At 43.4% G+C, this 20888-nt stretch overlaps 1 protein-coding gene across 1 annotated transcript in view; it reads left to right on the top strand.

Moving 5' to 3' along the window:
- Nucleotides 1–20888, top strand: part of LOC131566527 (sphingosine-1-phosphate transporter SPNS2-like) — a 134504-nt gene that overhangs the window by 42397 nt on the left and 71219 nt on the right. Inside the window, exon 3 of the mRNA XM_058817857.1 lies at nt 19867–20003. Within this exon, the coding sequence (XP_058673840.1) occupies nt 19867–20003 (137 nt within the window). The remainder of the gene's footprint in view (nt 1–19866; nt 20004–20888) is intronic.

The following is a 20888-nucleotide window of genomic DNA, read 5'->3' as shown; positions in this document are numbered from 1 at the left end:
TCCTGACTTTCTGCTTTGCACAAGGAAAGTTTGTCCTCACCATTGGCCTTTCAGGTACTTGGGCTGGGTGTTGTGAGGGAAACTTGCACTTTGGCTGCCTGTGGCACATCTGTTCTATGAGTAGAAATTGGCCTATTTTCCCTCAGGCTGTAGTTCAGACACCTCTTGCCAAGATTGTCTTCACTTCTGCTATTTATTATAATAATGAGGGGAAAGATTTCCCACAGATTTTAGAGAAGTAGTTATTATTCCACCCAAAGTCCCCACAGTTTTAACACAGACTGTCCATGCCCCCATGTATGTTCCTAGGACCTCAGAATTTGATTCAAGCACTGTAGAGTGGAAGACAGGATTTTTGTTGGTATTGTGTAATACTTTCAAACAGCTTTTTCCTCTTAGTACCAGCAGTGCAGTCTCATGTAACTGGTATTTGCACAGTTTTATGCACAAGTAGTTCAGAAGGGCTGGTCTGGCTCCCTTGACTTTTTTCATTACCACCATAGCTGTAATTATGAAAGAGGGAGATGAACATTTTCATTATCAGTTATTATGTATTTTATGGCTACCATATTCAAAAGCCTTATAAGTAGGTTACTTTTTTTCCTCCCCTTCTTGAATGGCACTAAAAGCTTTTGGTAGCAAGTGGAAAAGCTGCTTATCTTTAATTCTTGCTTTCACTCTGCTTATAAATTTAATTTTCAAGTGTGGTGACCAGGGGAGCGTTTGTGTGTGGCCTCAGTATGGTATCAGCTGCTGTTGATACATCTTGGCCCCAATGTAAAGGTAAATGTTAGCTCAGAAGAAAAAGGTTTTTTTGCTTTGACATTAAGTAAAGTTGGATCAGGGTCTTCTATTAATGGGGGGTGAGAAAATATACCTATTTTTTATAGTACATTTTTTATATTTATAGTACATTTGATATATTTAAAATGCTTCATCCCAGGGGAGCCTGAAGTGCTTTCTCTGAAAAGATTTATTTTAAGGTTGTTTTGGTTTTGTCTTGTCTCCCACACCTGGAGAACTCTCACTTTTTAGAGCACAGAGCTGCAGTTCTGCAGGTGAGTTAGTGAGAATGAGAACAGCAGGGAGACATCAGGTGCTAAAGAGGTCAGGCTTGGTCTGTGCCCCCTGGGAGATCCCCAGGGTGACACCATACTGTGGGATTTGAGAGAGAGAGATCACTTGGATAACCCAAACAGTCTTGACAGAGTGTGAATGACTCTGGAGCACTGAAGGTGCTGTTTGGGAATGAAGAGAACTGAGGTTGGTTCCTGTAACACAGCAGCCATCCAGGGCTGTGTTTGCAGGAGTGGAATGTTGGGGTCCTGGACCAGTCCATGCAATTGTTTTGCTTCTCTAGTGTCCTCTCTGTGGAGTTCCAGGTGACTTTTCCTCCAAACCAGTGCTGCTCAAGCCTTTTGGGCTGTGTACCAGACCACTCTGCACCCTCACAATCAAATTTGTGTAGTGATTTATCGCTATAAAAGTAGCATTGCTACTGGAAGTAGCATTGGTCTGGCTGGAAAGAACCTGCTGTTATGTTGTGGGCCACAATTTTGGGATCTGTAGCCATGGCAGAAGCAAGAACAGGTCAGCAGGGCTGCAGTGGTTCCCATATAAAGACCCAAATGCACCTGAGGAGCAGTGACTCATTCATAGGCACTTGTACCTGGCTTTGCAAAAGTGAACATTCCTCATGATATTGGGTAGTGTTAGCAGCCTGCAGAACTAGATTCCAATTAACACAAGTAAGCCTGACTTGCATGAATGGTGTATTGTTGTATCAACCTCCCCATGCTCTCCCCTTTCCCCCAGTGCATGCACATATTTGGGGATGTTTCCTGTATGCTGATTTAAGATTATAGAGCAAAGACCCATTTTCTCCTTAAATTATGCGGGGAACCTAGTTTTGGAGAGAAAATATTACTGATCATAATCCATTACTCACCCTAATTCACTGTACATGTACAGTTACGTAAATGTATATAAACATTTTTTTGCTAAAACTTTCTTTGGTTGTTTTCAAGGCAGTCAGATGACTGTGGAAGGCTCAGGTTTTTAAATCACAGGTGAAAAATAAACAGTTCTTTGATGGCATGAGTAGTAGAAGGGGGGGTTCACACACATTCTTGTGGTCTTTGCTGCTGCAAGCAGGAAAGTGGTTTGGTTTTCAGTGGAAAGGACATTTCTAGGGAAAGTTCAGTTCTGATATCTTTTACTCCCCCACTCAGTTATACATTAGTTTATTAGCAATTAAACCTTTGAACAGTTTTAACCATTTGCTCCTTCCAAGCTTTTAATCCACTAATGTTTACAGAAGACTTACTTTACATATTCTCTTCCTGCCTCATTCCCCTTGTTCTTTGTAGGTGAGCTGAGCTGGAGATGAGGCACCTCTAATTTATTTCCTTGTGGGACAGTGGTGTTGAAGTGAGAACATTAATAGTAGCACACCTTTCCTGCAAAGAGTTGCCCTAAAGAACTAAGGAGTTACAAAAACTTGCTCATTTGGAGCTGCACTAACTTCAAATGGATGGTTACAATAAATTACTGTTGGGGTGGACTTGGAGGTGAATTAGGGAGGCAGTGCAGGTAAAACAGTCTGAGCTTTGATTTTTTTTTTATTGTAATTTCTATGAATTTACAATTCATAGAATCATAGAGAGTTCTGAGTTGGCAGGGACCCACAAGGATCATGAAGTCCAACTCCTGGCCCTGCACAGAGACCCCAACAATCCCACCCTATGTCTGAGATCATTGCAGTGACAGTGGTGGCCAAGGTGCTCTCTTCTCTGTGTCATTTCCCTGCTTCCTTCTTAGTCTGGACCATCAGTTTGTGGAGGCAGGATGATCCCCTGCCAGCCTCTGATGAATGCCTGTTAAAACCAACCTTGCTAAGAGTTACACAGTGACATTTTCAGCAGAGGATTTGTCTGTCTGGGGTTGGGTTGGGTTGGGTTTGTTTTGTTTTCCTTGAAGGATGTTTGAAGTATGTCCTGAATTCTTTGTTTTTAATTCTGCCTTATTCACAATTACTGGATTTTTCCTTGGCTCTGCCTCACCCAGGGATGTGAGTGGTCCTGGTCACCTCAGCAATTGATGGTATCAGTTGTCAGCACTGTGTTTGTGTCATCAGCATCCTGTGGTTTTGTCCAAACTACCTGGAGTACAAATAACAATAAAATTCTTGTAGTGCCCTTGGCCACATCTCTTGAGCACTAGAAATCATTGACAAAGTCTGACAAAGAAAGGAATTGTTTCATGAGAGCCTTTGTGATAGAATGAGTCATGTTAAGAAAGATGGGTGAGTTAAAGAATAACTTTACCACCAAATAAAAAAAGGAAAGAAAAGAAAAAGAAAAAAAAGTCTTTACTGAGTTCTATTCAATTTAACCATATGGTCTTTTTTGAAAAGCAGCTTTCCATTTTCCAGGTGTAGTTTGGGATATGTAAATGCTTAACTTACTAACTGTGCCTGCAAATCAAAGTGATTAGTGATCAGGCACTAATTCCACCTGAAAAATTGCTCCCAGGGTAAATTAAAAGCTCAAAATTAGTGATTGAGCTAAGAATCTTTTAAAAGCCTGATACTAAAAATAGATATTACTTCAGAAGAGCTGATGTAAACAGTTATTACAGTGAGAACCATGCAATATTTCACTAGATAAATCCATCTCCTTTATCTGTCTTCTTGAAAGTAAAACTACAGAACAGGAGCATGAAAATGTCTCATGATTTTTGCTGGTTTAGTTCTCACCATCTCCTGCTTTATTTTTAAATTGGCATCTCCCACCATCACATTGGAGCACCAGTGAGGTACCACTGCTGTTACAGCTCAGGGAGCTGAGACTGCCTCAGCTCTGTGGCTTAGTCACGGGGGGCCTGGAAAGAGGCTCTGTCTCTAAGAGTTATTGGGTTGTAATTCTTAGAAAATTCTTATAAAAATGTAGGTGGATTCATTCCTCCTTTACCCACCCAGAGCCTTCAGTGACTTCCAGCTTTTGGCTGATGTAGCAGCCCTGCTGCCTGCCAACTGCTTTGAAACCCATGGATGTGATAATGGGGAAAATTATTAGCAAGTGTGACAGCAAATATGTCATATTGAGGGGGAGGGTGGCAAAACAAAGAGAAAATATTAAAAGAAAGTATCTCTGGGGGGAAAAAACCCAAAAAACATGAAGAGAGCAAACATTTTCCTTAAAAGCAAATTGTCCAAAGTTGTCCTTGTTCTCATAGAGGATGTTTTATGGCAGAAGAGGTATTATAAAGGATGATGTACAAGGGATATTGAATTTTCAATGAAAGTTCCCCAGTGAGATATTCCTACCAGCTGCTAATGTTACACCTTCCAGAGACTCAGTATGACACACCTAGCAGAGAAAATATTTGCATTGTATATAAAAGATGTGTTAAATTGCCTCATTTGTACTTACTGAACTTATTCTTTCTAGATTCATAATCCAGAAACTGGTTTCTTGTCTAGCCACTAGACAAATAAGCTCTGGGCAGCACCATGCCAAGTTTTCCCCCAAGGTTCATTTCCAGCTGAACAGGACTGTGATGGCAGAGCTCAGCCGGTGCCTCTGGGCATTTCTGGTCTCTTGGGAGGAGAATGGAACAGGCACTGAACACAAACCAGCACCAGATGGGCCACTGGCCACTCCTCAGGCCCACCTTCTACATTTTTAGACCTAATTGAAATGGGCTTCTTTAATACCTTGACAATCCCTGCATTTAGCCAATGTTGCCTTTCCTTTTCTCCATTAAGGTAATTGATGATGCATGAAGGAATTGCATTTGCAACCCTTGCGCATTGCAGTGTTTGTTTCAGGGTGGTTTTTCCCAGTGCTGCTTGTTCTCCCAGAAAGATACTGGTCCAGAGAAATTTAAACTGAGGGATTATTTTAAACAGAGTCCAGTCACACTCTTTAAAACAGGCTGTTCACACTGTGATTAACCCTGGAGTCTTCTACAGATATCATGTTCTTTTATCCATAGGAGCAAGTTCAGTTGCAAAGCTCACTCCTGGAACTGCAGCTCAGCTTGGCATTAGAATATTTTTCCAAGTCAGGAATGACACATGGGTGATAATCTTAGCAATAACAACTGTAAAACAGGGATTCTGTGAGACACACAGAGATTCATTCTCCAGTGTAGCTGTGATCCTTTTCCAAACCGTGGCAAGTTAAACACTGGTATATGCCAGTATTTCAACAATTTCCCTAAACTAATTTGTCCCTTTTTGAAGGCCCCCCAGCCACTGTGAAACACTTGCTCTTTGTCTAAATTGTCGTTTATAACAGCAAGAGGCATGAGTTTTTCTAAATACTGCTGACAACATTGACTTGGCAAATAATTCTGTTGCACAGCACCTACAGTGTGTGAGAGGCTTCCCTGCATCCTGGGGTGGCTCTTCACTGTGGGGTGAAGGCTGCTGTCACTGTAGGTGTTTATTTGTGCCCTGCTGGTTGTTCAGCTCTTGTCCTAGTCCTCAATATACAGTTGCAAATGGCAGTCAATGATAATGCTTCTTTGCATTTACTTTGTGATGCAAAAGCTTTTTGAAATGTTACTGGCATCTGGAATAATAGAGGGATCAGCCCATGGATGTGCTGATGGGCTTCGTGTGGCATGGGATAGGAAGCAGAAAATATTTGTGGTCCCTGAGCTGTTCTCAGACCACTGGTGCTTGAATGATGGTGAGACTCTCCCTAAAGCTTGCTGGACATGAAAAAGTGTGGGAGATGAGGGTATTATGAATGTCCTAAGGTCATCTTCAAAATACCTCTGGCATTTTCTGGATCTTATACTTGGGGTTTGGTGGTTGTCTGGAAAGCCTGTAGTATTTCAAAATAAATATGTCTTCAATTATATATGTATATCTAGATAGATGAATCAGTAGATAGTTTTATATATCTATACCTGTGTTGTAGTTTAGGTGCCAGACTCTCAGAGGAGAATAGGTTGAGTTACCTGGTGTGCTTTAACACAGGAGAAAGCAGCTTGACAAGTGCTGAGGGGCTGGAGCTTTGTTTTCTGCCAAAAGTAGATCTTGCTGTCTGGTGGCTCAGACTCCTCTCTGACCCTCACACTGCTGCTAATCACACTAGGAAATGGTTCAGCACTTTATTACCTGTCTCTTGCACCTGCTGGTGATTGTTTGTGTCCAGCACACGGTTTCTGTGTTTGGGTGAGTTTAATGATGGGTAATAAATGAGAATCAGATCAGGGCTCAGGGTAAGTGAGAGCAAATGGTTCCTTCCTTGCCTTGTAGAGGACTTGTGATTCATAATGAAACCAGACAGTGAGCACTTTTACACACAAACCACACTTTGGGCCAGCATGTCTGGTCCAGAGCAGCTAGCCCTGGCCCTTGCTGCACTCTCACAGACACCCTCCACTTCCTTCTCACAGGAGAAGTTTCAAAAATCATTATTTCTATTTTGCTTGTCCTCAAAAATAAGAGGGGGTAATGTAAAATCACATAGCATAATGAAAGTCCCGAAAAGGATTTTCATTATGTTATGTGATTTTACATTACCCCCTCTTATGTGGGGTTTATGTTTTTCTGAGGGGTCAGTTTGCTGGAAAGCATTCCAAAAACTTCTCAAGGAAGAGTTCTCAAGGAAGAGTGGAAATGAATGTCACGAGGAATATTGTCAGGACCTGAGCTTAAAAGATCAGATCTGTGTGTGGATAACCCATTATAATTCTTGGGAGTGCTGAAGGCAGGCTCTGAGTGGTTCAGCTGCCTGTGCAGGAATTCTGTGTACTTTCCTCGGAAGGATCTGATTGCTGTCCCTGCCACAGACAGGATGCAAGGCTACATGGTTTTCTGATCTGTTGTCATTGTTCTTGTGTTCTTATGAAGTGCTCTCCTGAGGTTAAATGAAAGATATCTTACTGGGGGACTTATTTATTCACTGGCAATGCCTCAGGCAGAAAGGTGGACACGGCTGCTAGGGAGAAACTGTGAGATTCCACTGTGAGATTATTTTTTTTCTTCTTTTTCTGTGTTGGTGCTTTGAATTGAAACCCACTCAGTGCTGCAGAAATTTCCCCTGTAAAGTTAGTGTGGTTTTGGGCCAGTCCCTAATGGGTGGTAGCTTATATAGAAAGCTGTCATTGCACAGGACACTTTGCATTTTACAGGCAACCCAGAAAAAAGTAGGTAATTGGGCAGGACAAAATACTGAAATTCCCTCTGTGACCAGCAAACAGCTCTTCAGAAGTAAGGATTGGCTGGGTAGTGTTATGAAATGTGTGTGTTTCCTCTGCAAATAAAGGTGAAGCTATCAATAGCACTAATGGCCCTGGGAGGAGGGAAATCTTAGAGGAAAATAAGACAATTCTCAGTTGTTGGATAAGCATCAAACCAAGGCAATTACCCACAATGGCTTTTATATCCATATCTTCTGTGAATTTTAGCATATTCTCATTCCACAGTGATTTCTATTCCTAAAAAAAGTGAATTAGCATAAGGCTGCAGATGGCAGGATTTAAAGAGCAATCCCCCTTGCTGCCACTGCCTGCATCTCAGAGCAAGTGAATAAAAATCAGATATTTCAGATGTCCTCTTAAAGTTTTCATGATGAGAAAAAGTATATTTTCGTCCCTTAGAATTCAGTTTAATTTGACAAATGTTTGCCTTCCTCCAGATTTCTAGAGGCAGGCAGTGTGAGACCAGGGTGAAGTCAGTGTGTTTGGAAATTCAGAAAGATGGGAACTGACCCTTGTGAAGGAAGTCAGCTCTAATACAGAGATAAATCTGGTTTTTTCCCCCTCAGATTGATAATTTCCTTAGTTATTGAGTTTTGTTGATTTTAAAAGATGGCATTTTACTGATCTGTTATAAGCAGATCTTGAAGATGTATGGCTTGAATTGGAAAGGGAACAGTTTTGTGAAAAATGGTATGGAAGGAGTTTGCTACCAAGCTCTGACACCCTTTTATCTGCACATGCACAAACACACAGTGTGGATGTGATTCCTTGTCCTTCCCTCCCTGGACAGCAGTGCTCTGCTCCTGTGCCTTGGTGATAACACTGAAACAAGATCTGGGGTGTCCTGCATGTCCCTCATTCACCCCAGAGCATTTCCTGCCCATGTGCCTGTGCTTACGTGCTTTCCTCAGCACATAGTCTGCAGAAATGTCTCCAGTTTTAACTCTCTTTGGTGGGTGCCAATGATAGACATGAAAATTGAGAATAAACTCTCATTTACTCCTTGTGCCCCACCAGATTAGATGCTGTCCCAAGGCTGTCAGTGCTGTGGTAGCTGACAGCCAATTCCATCATTAAAATGCAGCTCTGGCCATTTTCCCTTCCAAAGAGGGAGCATGTGTTTTGCCAAGCCCACAATAGATGCTACAACAGCCCCCTAAAGAACTGTAAAAATAATTAAAAAGAAATCAATCAGTGCCACTGCCAGCCTGGGGAGAATGTCAGCAAAGAGCTGTGTCCCCTCCCCATTCCCAAAGCAGATCCATGTGCGTTTCAAGGCTTTGTGCAGCTTTTCCTCTCCACTCTCAGCATTTCCTTGGCTCCCAGCAGTGTAGCCATCAGGACTGGTAGCTCCAAAATCCCCCTGGGCTTGAGGCGCTGGTGGAAGGCAGGGGCTGAGGGTCTCTTTCTGGCCAAGACTGCTGGCAAAACCATCATCCTGTCCCAGCCTTGGCCAAATCCCTCGTGCCACGAGGGACCAGTGAGCTCCTGCGCCCCGGCTGCGTGTTTGGGAAGAGAATGTTTGGGTCCTGCAGAGTTTGTAACTCTTGTAATGCAACCAGCAGATATTGAGAGCTCTGTGTATAGAGGTCAGCAAGGCATTCCCACTGTGGAATAGTCATTTATTTAGGGTTTTCATTTAAAAACAAACCCAAACAAACCTTAAGTCCGAAAGATGTGGGATGAGAATATACCAGATGATCTCCCTCCCAAATACATGAGGAGCTCTTGATTCCACTCCAAAGAGAAGGGGAAGCACTTCCTATTGCCTTGTTTTTCTTTTCTTTTTTCTGAGGAAACTGCTGTTGTCAGTAAATAACATGTAGCAAGGAATTTATTAGCAATACCCAGTACAAGTGTCTCCTCTTTATCCTGTTCTCTATTGCTGCAGGAAGTAGGCTTTGAGATTGAGACAGAATAATTCCTATTGCATCCTAGTTAATTATTTGAAATTAAAATGTTTGTTGAGGAAGGACGCAGGATTAGTAGTGCTGTTGTACAGAAGGATGGCAAAGCTCATTTCAGTATGAAAACAGTCTTTCCTCTCTGTCTCAAACAGGAACCAGGCACATTATTCCTCTTTATACCACACGCAAATGAAGCATCATTCTATTATGAGAATAGCAGATTTAAAGTATTTTATTGCTAGTTAAATCTAATTCATGGTGCTCAATGCAGATTTCAAGGATCAAGGGATTTAGATTATCCTGCATTACCAGCTTTAGGCTGTCATTTCTTGATGTGTTTAAGTGTCTGCTGTGCTTGGAAAGGCTTTGAGGGCGAAGGTGCCCATCCCTGTCCCTGCCCCAGGGGACTCGCTGTACTTCCACCCTCCAGCTCATGCTGCCAGAAATGAGATAAAATTTTTTTTCAGCCCCCAGCAGGCCCCAGATTTTGCTCTCCAGATGGTCACACAAGCTCTGTATTGGCACCAGGGAAAGTCTGAGCAGCTCCTTGAGGAGATCTCACCTTTGCTTCCGCGGATGTGGCGGATGTGGCGCCGTGCGTGTGCCTGGAGTCATAATTGCAATGGCCAAGAAAGAGCTCTTCAAGTAGAGGAAGGCAGCAGAACAAAATAAAGCTCCTTTGGGGTTTGTGGTTATTTAAATGCTTTTTTAAGACACCTTTCTCTGGCTGTGAGCCCTGGGTGTAGGTGTTTCATCCTCCTGGCAAATAGGAGCAGCCTCGTCCCAGCTGGAGGGTTATTTGTGACTGCAGCTCTCAGAGGGATGGAAAACGGGCAGAACATTTTGGAAAACTGCACAGAAAGGGAAAAGCAAAAGTGCTATTTGTTCAGAGCAGACTTTCACTCTAGCAGAGTGCTACAGTGGTTGCTGGCTGTGTCTGTAACAGCAGCCAAGACTGGTTTAGGTATATTTTGGTCATGTTGTAGCTGTGTCACTCATGATGCTGCAGTGCTGCACAGCTATTGACCAGTCTCTGCACCTCTGGGATCTCATGTCTAATTCAGGATTGACCAGAATGGATACAAATCCATCCTAATTGGCTAACTAAGTTAATGAACTTTCCCTGCAACTGATTACACAGTGGCAAACCAACCCTGTCACGCACCGTGTGAGCACCACAGCCAGGCAGGGCTGGCACCTCCTGCTGCCCTGTGTGACCAGAGAGTTCCCAAACACCCAGAGCTGCTTAAGTCAAATGGAGGAGAAACTGCAACAAGGACAAAGCTCTGACTGGGAGCTTCATATCTGTGTATGTACAGGGTCAGAGTAACTGAAATATAGAAATGTAACTGTCAGCCACATTCCAGCTTTTAGGAATAAGCTGGGTGCAGCTCAGGGATCTGTTAATAGGTTATTGCATGATCAAGCTGGTAGAAATGATGCAGATGCAGTTTTGTCTTCCTAAATTTTGTTTGTTTGGTATGGTTTTTTTTTTTTTAGAATACTGTGGGAATAGTTGTAACTTCCAGACCGCATCCTTTCAGTGTATTAGCCAGAGTCTTTGGTTGTGATCACACATGTAGGGAAGAAAAAGATGAACAGGACAAGAATAGGGTGGTAGTTCCTGGGTATACCAAATCCTGGCTAGCTGAGGATGTCCTGAACAAGAGGAGCTACCTTTAGCAGCCTTTCAGTCAGTATTCCTGCAGGGTTTTGTCCAATCCTGTTTTGTAAAAACATAAACTCTTAACTCCTGGGGCATCCTGTGCTAAAATTCCAGTCTTTAGTTAAGTTTTGTGAATTAAGGTCTCCTTTGATTTGCATTTTTCAACTGCCAGTGTTATTTGATGCCACCTGGCTAGTCAGTCTTCTAAGAGAGGAGGGGATTCAGTTTTCCCTTTTCCTTGTCACTCATGGTGTTAGATCTCCTCCATATTTCACACTGGTTGTTCCTTTCTCAGTTGTTTAATGTTCTGCTGTAAAAGGAATTGTTCTGCATTTTTGGCAATTCTTTTTGATGCCTACTGTGCCTTTCTCAGTAATAACCTTTAATATTACAGGGATGCAGTAAACTTACTGGTGCAGAAGTGTTTTTATTGGCACAGAGGTTCTTCTCTGCCATTAGAAGCCATAAGCAGCTCTATCTAAATAAAATTCTCAGCTGTAATGCCCACTGAATCAAGGAGTCTTCCATCAGCTTTGGTCAGGAGTCTAAATGAAACCACACTGAAAGCATTTTGCAGGAAAACAAAGTGGAAGTAGCTGTAAAACAGAATTGGCCTTGGCTTATTTCATCCATCACTTCTGAACAGTAAGAAATGCAAAAGCAGAGTTTAAACACTGCCAGAAAAGCACATTTTCTGGGCTCTGCTGACAAGTGCCAGCAATGTAATGCTGTTTTAGGCAATAATCTGCATGGCTCTGTATGGCACTGCCATGGAAACCAGCTGTGCCACAGCCTCCTCTTCCCTCTGCATGGAGTGAACCAGATTGTGGAACTCACTAATGTGAATATTATTTTTTGAATTGATGAGGAGAGGTGGTGTCTGCTCCTCCTCAAGTTCTCAAAGTCACAGAAAACATTCTGCTACTATTATTTCACTGGACAAGCTGCTCCTCAGGGCTGGATGGCTGCTGCTCTCCCACTGCAGGGTCAGTCAAGTTCAGGCACAAGGAAAGTGATGGACTGGGAGCTGGATGCTGGAGCCATCCATTGAGTAACAGTTATATTGATGTTCAGGTTGCCCAAATCCCTTTAAAACATTGCTAATGTGATCACTGTAATTCCCACAATGAACAGCAGAAACAGGGGGTTTCCTCTTTTCTATTTAAATGATGTTGTCTCTGTACAGCTGGTCAAAGTTTAGTCTTGTAGCATGGTAGCTCCTGCTCCAAATTAATTTGCTGGACATCCAGAGAGATAAAACAGTACAGTAGAATTCTGGCTTTTCCACTGTTCTACACTTGTATTTCAAAGTGTACAATGGTGGAAATACAGCAAGATCAATTGAACCTCAGATGCATAAAAGAGTTGTGAATTGATAACTGTGAGTAACTATCTCCTTATGAGATAGTTAGTCTCCTTAGTCTCCTTCAGCAATAAGGAAGAAATGAATGGCTGAATCTTTAAGTTCAGCTTCAATGGACATAATATAGAAAATGAATAAAAAAGCAGTTAAAAATTTGAGTGCTGGGTTTCTGGACAGTCTTATCTTACTTTCTGTTTCCAAGGAGTGGATTTCCCAGCAATTCCCACTGAAGCAATTATTCTTGTTAGTTAAGGTGAACAAAGCAAACTTCAGGATATCCTTTGCTGGGAACATAGGGGCTAACCCTTGGAAGAATCTGGTTTCTGCAGTGAGGAAAAAGAGGGGAATTATTAGTACTGAACTCTTCCAAGCACTGCATCTTGTGTATTATTGAGTGAATTGTGAACTTGCCAGACAAGCTGCGTTCAGGCCTTGTCTGGCTTCTGAAGTGGTGTTTTTGTAACCAGGTTCTGACCCTGTCTCAGCAAATGGAACTGAGTGTGTTGTACCACAGCCTCCCTCTGTGTGTGTGTGTGTCAACTGTATGTGCACATACTCATCCTAAACATGTTGTTTACATTTTGTATCAGCTTGTGCAGGGAAAAAACTGGCACCTCATGGTGCAGTGTTCTCCCTATGGAAAAGTCAAGATTGAGCTTGAATACTGATGAGTGGCATTTGCAGTGAGGGAAACATGGTCTGGAGTGTCCTGTGAAACACAAACACACACTGGAAAACACAGACTGTGTGAGCAGTTAGGGCCACACCTTCAAAACATATTTTCTCCTCTCTTTCCAACTTCTGACCCATTCCCACCTTGCCACCCAGCCTAGAGCACTGAGTGCCATGTGCAGTTGATCCTTGAACATCTACAGGGATGGGGACTCTTCCACCTCCCTGAGAATCCCCTTCCAATGCCTGAACAACCTTTCAGTGAAGAAATTCCTCCTGAAGTCCAGCCTGAGTGTTCCCTGGCACAGCTTGGGGCTGTTCCTTCATGTCCTGTCCCTGTTCCCTGGGAGCACAATCCAAACACCATGGGCTGCCTCCTCCTGTCAGGGAGTTGTGGAGAACTGAGAGGTCCCCAGGAGGGAGATGTGGAGAACCAGGAGGGAGATGTGAGAACCAGGAGGTCCCCCCTGAACCTCCTTTTCTCCAGGCTGAGCCCTCCCCCAGCTCCCTCAGCTGCTTCTTATCATCCCTGTGCTCCAGCCCCTTGCCCAGCTCTGCTGCCCTTCCCTGGGCATGTCCAGCCCCTCAATGCTGTTCCTGCAGTGAGGGGCCCAGAGTTGGGTGCAGTACTCATGGTGTGGCCTCACCCATGGTCACTACAGGGACAGTGTCCCTGCTCCTGCTGGCCACACTCTCCTGACAGGATGCATTGGCCTCTTGGCCACCAGGGCACATCTGGGCTCATGTTCAGCCCCTGTTGGCTAGCACACGCAGGTCCTTTCCCACGGCAGCTTTCTACCCACTCTGTCCCCAGCCTGTGGCACTGCCCTGGGCTGTGCCTGAAGTGCAGGACTTTTCACTTTGCCTTACTCAACAAGCACAAGGACACTGTGAGGCTTTTATTTTTCTCCATTTTGTCCTGTGGTCTGTTCTGGGAGAACATTTCAGACCACATCCAACCCAAACCTTCATATACCTTACTCCAATTGATTTGATACATTCTCAAGGTTTTTATTTCTTTTTTAATGCTCCTGTGTTCGACATTGTCAGTGTGTGACAGCTTTGCATGGCATATGGAACTGATGGTGTTTCCAAGCTCCTCGCACTTGTCAGAAACTTCTTGTCTGCATGAGTCTGGAACCTGGTGGTCTCGTGCTTTGCACCCAGCAAAGTGCAGTAACACAATCCATCTGTTGGCTGCTGAATTAGCAATGAAGTAAAACAAAGCCCATGTGCAGAGGGATGTAACAGAGTACCTATAAAAATGGTTTCAGGGTGGTATTTTCTGAAATCAATTCTATTGTATTAATTCATCCTCCTTCAAAAGATGAATGTGTAAAATCACATTGCTGAGGTTCCCGGGGCCTTGGGCTGCCCCACCATTAGGTACCAGTTTTACCTTGGTCATATCATACAATCCAGGATGAATCATCCAATTAAGGTTGAAGACCTCTAAGATCATCAGGTCCAACCATTAATCCAGCACTGCCAACTCCAGCACTAACCCATGGCCCTCAATGCCACAACTACACAGTTTTTGAGCACTCCAGGGATGGTGATTTCTCTGCTGCCCTGGCAGCTTCTTCCAGTGCCTGACCATCACCACACTGTGCCTGAGCTGGGGCACAGGTCAGGTTCAATGGTTAAGTAGCATGAAAGGATCTGTGTTTTCCTAGCTTAAATGGTGCTGTAAGAAAAAAATCACTTTAAATTGTGGTTGTAGACCTTCAGAAATCCCTCCAACTTAGAGATGATCATATAAAGAGGACACTGCTGAAGCTGGAAGACCTGTGTAGGTTCCAGATTCCAGATGTTGTAGTTCATAATGGGCAGGTTACTCTCTTGTGTCTTAATTTCCTTAGCCCTAAAGTAGAAATTAATGTTTAACTTTCTTTCTAAATTGTCCCATGCCTCTCTGTGATTAAATGTGCTGTGTTGCATTTGCTGAGTTTATGCTATTATTATACATGCATATGTACATAATATATATATTATGTATATAATATATATTATTTATATAGTATATAATACATACACATATATATATATATATGTGCTGTATTATAGAGAAAATAAAAATTAAAAGAGAGAGGGAAGCATTGCAAAAACATGTCTTTGGAGTAGAGGAGCTGGTTGGGATGTTGGAGAGTTTTATTCACCATTGCAGGTGGATGGTGACTGGTGTCACAAGCAGCTTGAGAAACACGTGCACTCATGACTGAAAGTCCCTGGGGTAGAAGTGGCTCGACCAAACCCCAGGGTTGTACTTGCACACACCCATGAAGCATCCCATCCAGGGCAAGCTGCCTGTTTAGGTGTTCTCATTGTTTGGCAATTTGTTGTTGGGAAGATGTTATCAAGCTCTCAGCACACAGTTCTCAGCAGTGTCTCAATGGATGCCAGTCCCTTGAGGCAGAGGCTGTCTGGGTTTGCCTTCCACAGAGCCAAACTCACTGTCAGCACTCAGTTGGATGTGTACACACGGTTTCTGCTGACTCAAAGATACCCACTAGGGTTTTTTTGTTGAGCATCCTTGTGTAGAGAAAGCTATTTTCACCTGACCCTGAACCTTTCTAGCATTATTCCTGACAGGAAAAGATAAGCCCTGTGTGCTTAAAGTCAAAACCAAAAGAAGGGACGTTTTTTCAGAGTGCCTGTGATCTGCTCAACCTTCCAGGAACTGAGGAACAGCAGCCCCTGTGTGTGGCTCTGTCACTGCCTCTCTTCCTTCTTGATTCTGCTCTGTGGATGACCTGCTGGCAGGAGAAGCCCCTCTCTGGGGTTATCTCTGGGTTCATAAGTCCACTAAACAAAAATCCACTAAAGAAAAGAGCGAGTGAGATGGAGGCAAGTGTCTTTGGAATCACAGGGTGGAGAGCTGGCAGGGCAGAGCCTTTTCAGGGAATAGCTGTAATGTCAAGCTGGTAAAGTTTTTGTTTTGAGAGAAAGAAGAGAAAAATAAAAGTGATGGTGTCTAGTTCCAGGAGGCAGGGGTTTTTTTTGCGACTGTTAAATATAAAGTTTACAGTTCCTTCCTCTTCTCTCATCTCCTTTGCTTCCACTGTTGGATTTACTTTCCCCCTGTGTACACAGGCAGCTCCTGAGAGGGGAGTGTGTCTGAATAGCAGCTCCCTGGCCATAATCCTGAAATAGGACTGGAGCTGTAGCACCTGCAGCAGCAATAGAGGCTTGGGAGGATGATTTCCCTGTCTGGTGGGTGTTTGGGTGGGACGTGTAAGGCTTTTTCTGCTGCACATTGTTGTAATTCCAGCCATGCACAGAAAAAGCTGGGCAGTGCTGGCTGAGAAAGTGCTTGTGCACCTGTACAGGGTGGGACAGGCATCCAGAGGCAGAAATAGACACCAAGCCATCCTGTTTGGGCAATTACACTCTTCCTGCCTTCTCACCACAGACAGTGTTCCAGTGGCCAAGCCACAAAGGGAGGAATAAAGACAAATGGGTTCTCCTTTTGAAAATACCTGTACTTAAAAGAACCTCCCTCCTTGATGGCATTCACTGTGTGCCTGTTTATTCATCCCTTGCTCACATGATAATTTACTCCTGCAGAAATGGATCTCAGCTCCACCCTGTGCTGGGACTGAGCCACTTTTGCTGGCACTGCTGGAGATCATTTACCAGGAGAAATGAGCTGTACACGTCCATAATGGGACTGCCAGAGCTGTACCTGCTCCCAGTGCCATCACTGCCTCACAGTAGCTCATCTTAAATCCCAGTGGGTTTCTAACCCTGCCCTGACTTGCACTCTGTGTCTCTTCAAGAGCTGTAATATTCTAGGATGTCTCTAAGTGAAAATGGGAAGAGGAGCTGTTGATTGGGAAGAGGAAAGTGCAATGCCAGCCTCTGTCCCACTGCTGCCCTAATAGAAAAGATTTGTGGCTGTGGTTGAGCTGAAGCAGCAGCTGCTGTGGTGTCACTTCAGTTTTATTAATTTGGGAGTGGGGGAGTGCAAGGAACAGAAGATGCTGTGGAAGAAGGGAGAGAAGCCAGAGAGGAGGAGGCTGGCACAAGTGCCAGGCTCCTTTACTGGAATGCAATTTGTGCCTAATGCCTTATGCTCAGCCCTCTTGCCTACAGGTTAAACATTTCTGCTGCCCCTCTCTCCCACTGAGGATGTCCTGAACAAGAGGAGCTCCCTTCAGCAGCCTTTCAGTTTGTATTCTTACAGGGTTTTGTTCAATCCTGTTTTGTAAAAACATACAAGCAGTTTTGTGTCTTGTGGATGAGGTCTCTCCTTTGTGGTGTTTATTGTCACAGAACCTCACAGAACCTCCTGTTCCAGAGTAACTCAGGTTTCCATCCCACCTGGGGACGGGCCCTGCTTTTGTTCACCTCAGCTCTGCCAGCCCAGGCTGGGCTCAGGAGTCTCTGCTGTCAGTGGCAGGAGTAATTGCAAAAATTGATTCATGGGAAATGCCTCTAACAGGAAAATCCTTTTGACAGACCACACAGCCATCATACCCTGCATTTATTTGAGTCAATCAATGCTCTGATGCATATTTGGGTCATAAATACTTTGATATAAATTGCATTTATTCTTGTGACAGCTGTGTTCTATTACCTGTTATTTATTTGGCTCTGTTGTCCTTTCATTTTACACCTTGCGGAGCTGTCAAGTCAGCTGCTTACCACTGACAAAGCTCACAGCTCACAGTCTTCCAAAAATAAATCCTCCAAAGGGATTTGAGCAGCAGAAGGATGTATATTGTTGGAAAGTCATTGGACAATCTTTTTTTTTTTTGGTTGGTTTTATTTGAAAGAGTAGCTTTGTCCATTTTGCCCAGATTCCAGAATTAGACTTTTCATTTATGATCCAGAGGTCATTGAAGCTAATAATCCCACTGATTAATATGAGTTTTGAATGACACTCTGTGTGTCTCAAAGTTGAATTAACGATATTATTTGATATTTGAAATGCTGGGATGCTGACTTGGATGTTTCTAATTTTCCCTTGGAAGTTTTTCAGTTTTGTGCCTTTCTACATTGTAAAAATGGCAGAAAATGAGGGTCTGAGATGAATGAATTGTAGTGTCCTTCCAAGAGAAAGATCAAATTGCAGTGCTCACCCTGGTCTGGACGAGTCACAATCATTTTCTGCTTCTCATTCCCAATGAACAGCCACACATCCTTCGTGCCAGGTTGTTGCACCAGCCCTGCAAGGTGCCAAGCCCTTGGTGTTAATTCAGGAAAGCACTTAATCATGGAATTGATGACTCTGAAGTGCCTAATATAAGCATGTGCTTAAGTGCCTTGCTGGAGTGGGGCCAGAGCAGATGTGCCCTTGCTGAGCAGAGATTTGTGAGCTGCTGCTGGTCCAGTTTCTCTGTGAAACAGAGATGAGAACACTGCTTGTAGTTTTATTGGTAGGCTTTGTTTGCACAAGGATTTTGGGATAGATGCAGGGACTGAGTTCTATCAATAGGATTTATGTGTGAGCTAAAGAACAAAACTGTTCATAGCATTACTACTGAAGTATCTGTGATATGTTGCATGTGCTGCATTTCAGGCCTTAACATTTCTCTGTTATCTTGATTTATTTTACTCTAAATGTAAAAAGAGTAATCCTGAAATTGAGTTCAAATATCACAGTGCAAAATACATACACACTCACATGGGTCACAAAACACAGATGCAAATTAATGTGTATTATTTATAAAGCAGCTTTGACATCTTACTATACTAAAAAAAAGACATTTAGTCATAGTTCAGCATTCTGCACATTTTTGAACTATCATATATCATCACCCATGAAAAATTCATTATTTGGGTCTTAACCATTTTAATTTTATATGCACACTCCACCCAAAAGGAGGTGTGTCCTCTGCTCTTGTCCTTTATTTTTTTACCTATACTATGCCCCCACCTTATTTTATACAATAAAAAGTGGACAGCTGGGGTTGGGCTGTGCCAAAAGCCCACAGTGCCCTCCAAGGCCCACCTGATAAGAAATGAGTGTCAGGACTGTGTGACTAAAGAGAGACCCCCAGGTGTTCTGGTGTCCTACCCAAATCCTTCTGGACTTGCTGAATCCCAGACAGCCAGTTATAGTCAGAGTTCATACTGCACACCAATAAAGTCCATGTAATTGCCCTTATCCAGTCCTCTAATGTGGACAGACAAAAGCCAGGTAAAAATCAGCTTCAGACATGGAAATTTCTGCCAAAATCCAAATTAATAAGGGACATGTTGTGTATGATCCATTTCAGGTGTTCTCAGGGGGTTCACAGGCCAGGTTGTTCTGAGTTGGGCAAAGGAATGAACTCTGAATTGAGGTGGTTTTGCAGAAGTTTCTCTGTCAAGAGCCTCATTCTTACATGACAGGGGCTCTTAGGTTAATGCTTTGGGGCTTTTGGAGGGAACAAATGGTCAACTTGAAGTCTTTCAGATGAGGACAATCCTGGCCCATTTGGACTTTGTAGGTTAAAACTCTTTGTTCTAGTGAAGCTGCTGCTCAGTGATGGTTTAAATACAAGTTTAGTGATGGTGAAAGGACCTAGTGAGGAGACAGGGCTGGTGTCAGTAGGATGATAGTGGTGTTTAATGGTGTTCCTCACTGTTGCATAATTTCTTTTAAATAGGAAGGGTGAAAGAACCTCAGCTTCTGTGGCCCATTTCTCTCAGATCTCTGCTGCAAGAGCCAACAAGGAGCCCTTGCCTTGTTTTCTGTGTGCTTGAAACTCCTTCCATCCTCCTCTTCACCTTCTCAGTAACATTTAAGCAGAAGCTCTTAATTTATTCTGTCCTGGTTTTGCCCATCCCCAGTCAGACTGTGAGGGGCTGGTGCTTTCAAGTAATACTAGTTCCCTGGCCTGAGTTTCTCTGGGAATGAAAAATCTGTTTGATTAAGGAAGCACCGACTTCAGAAAGCCTTATTGGCCTGCACAGCTCTGCAAGGCAGGGCTGCAGAATGCCTAATTATTTGGAACTGTTCTCTAGAGGATTTGGCTTGCAGAAAATTAGTCTTCCTGTTCTTGGTCTGATGTTTATTAAATGTTTTTTCCCTTTTCTCTCCTTTGCAGTTTTTATCTGTAGTTTCATGGTGGCGGCGCCGATCTTTGGTTACCTTGGTGACCGCTTCAACAGGAAGATCATTCTCAGCTGTGGCATCTTCTTTTGGTCAGCTGTCACTTTTTCAAGCTCCTTCATCACTGAACAGGTAAGATCTTTGCAAAGACACTTTGCAGGTTGTCCTGAAAAGATGGACAGTATTTTCCTAAATAACTCCCCATTGCAGTGTGCTCAAGGGGAACACATCCCTCCTGTGTGTATTTAACATTTAGCATGTTGTATTATCTGACCTTTTGTGGGAGAAGTGTGCTCTGTGTAACTGTGTTTGCTTAACTGTGAAAGCTGTCACCCTTTGATAGTGCATATTCATAAAAAGGAACAGATGAAGCATATCTAAGCAAGAGTTTCTGTTGACATAAGGGCTTTGTTTTGAGGGAGATCCTAAAGAAGCTTTAAAAGGTTTTACAAAAGTCTGGGGAAAATGAATTCATGGCTACACAGTGGTTCTTTTGTCTTCTGATATGTAACTGCAGCCATTGGATTTTGTTGGGAAGTCTGCTCGTGGTATGTGGAATAACAAAATGCATCCAGCAGTGGTTTTACAGATGCACTTTGGTGTCTGGCCACCAAGGCAGAGAAAGTGGATGATAACACAGAGATCAGACAGTTTCAGCTCCTTTAACACTTCTCAAAGGATTTATCTGGGGAAACTGGTGATGGAGTTGTCAGGCTCACCTAATTTTGTCAAGCTCTGCCTCCCTCTCCTGCTCCCAGGACAGCTGCAGTGCCCCATTCTGAGCACTCCTCACTGCATTCATTTTCTTGTCAGAGGCATTTGGAGGAAACACTGATCTGGCAGTTTCTGGGGGGAAATATCCTCTTATTTAATCATACTATAGCAGAGATTTAATTGCTGCAGGTGGCAACATTCCTGCAGAGGTAAATCACAGCTCCTGCCATCATCAGGCTGGTTTCCCCAAGGGAGGCAGGGGCATTCCTCATCCTTTCTGTCCAGCTGCGTTCCAGGGATTGC

The sequence above is a fragment of the Ammospiza caudacuta genome, chromosome 20, assembly GCF_027887145.1.
Source record: "Ammospiza caudacuta isolate bAmmCau1 chromosome 20, bAmmCau1.pri, whole genome shotgun sequence".
NCBI lineage: Eukaryota > Metazoa > Chordata > Aves > Passeriformes > Passerellidae > Ammospiza > Ammospiza caudacuta.
The sequence above is the reverse complement of the archived record's forward strand: the minus strand, read 5'-3'. Positions and strand labels throughout refer to the sequence as shown.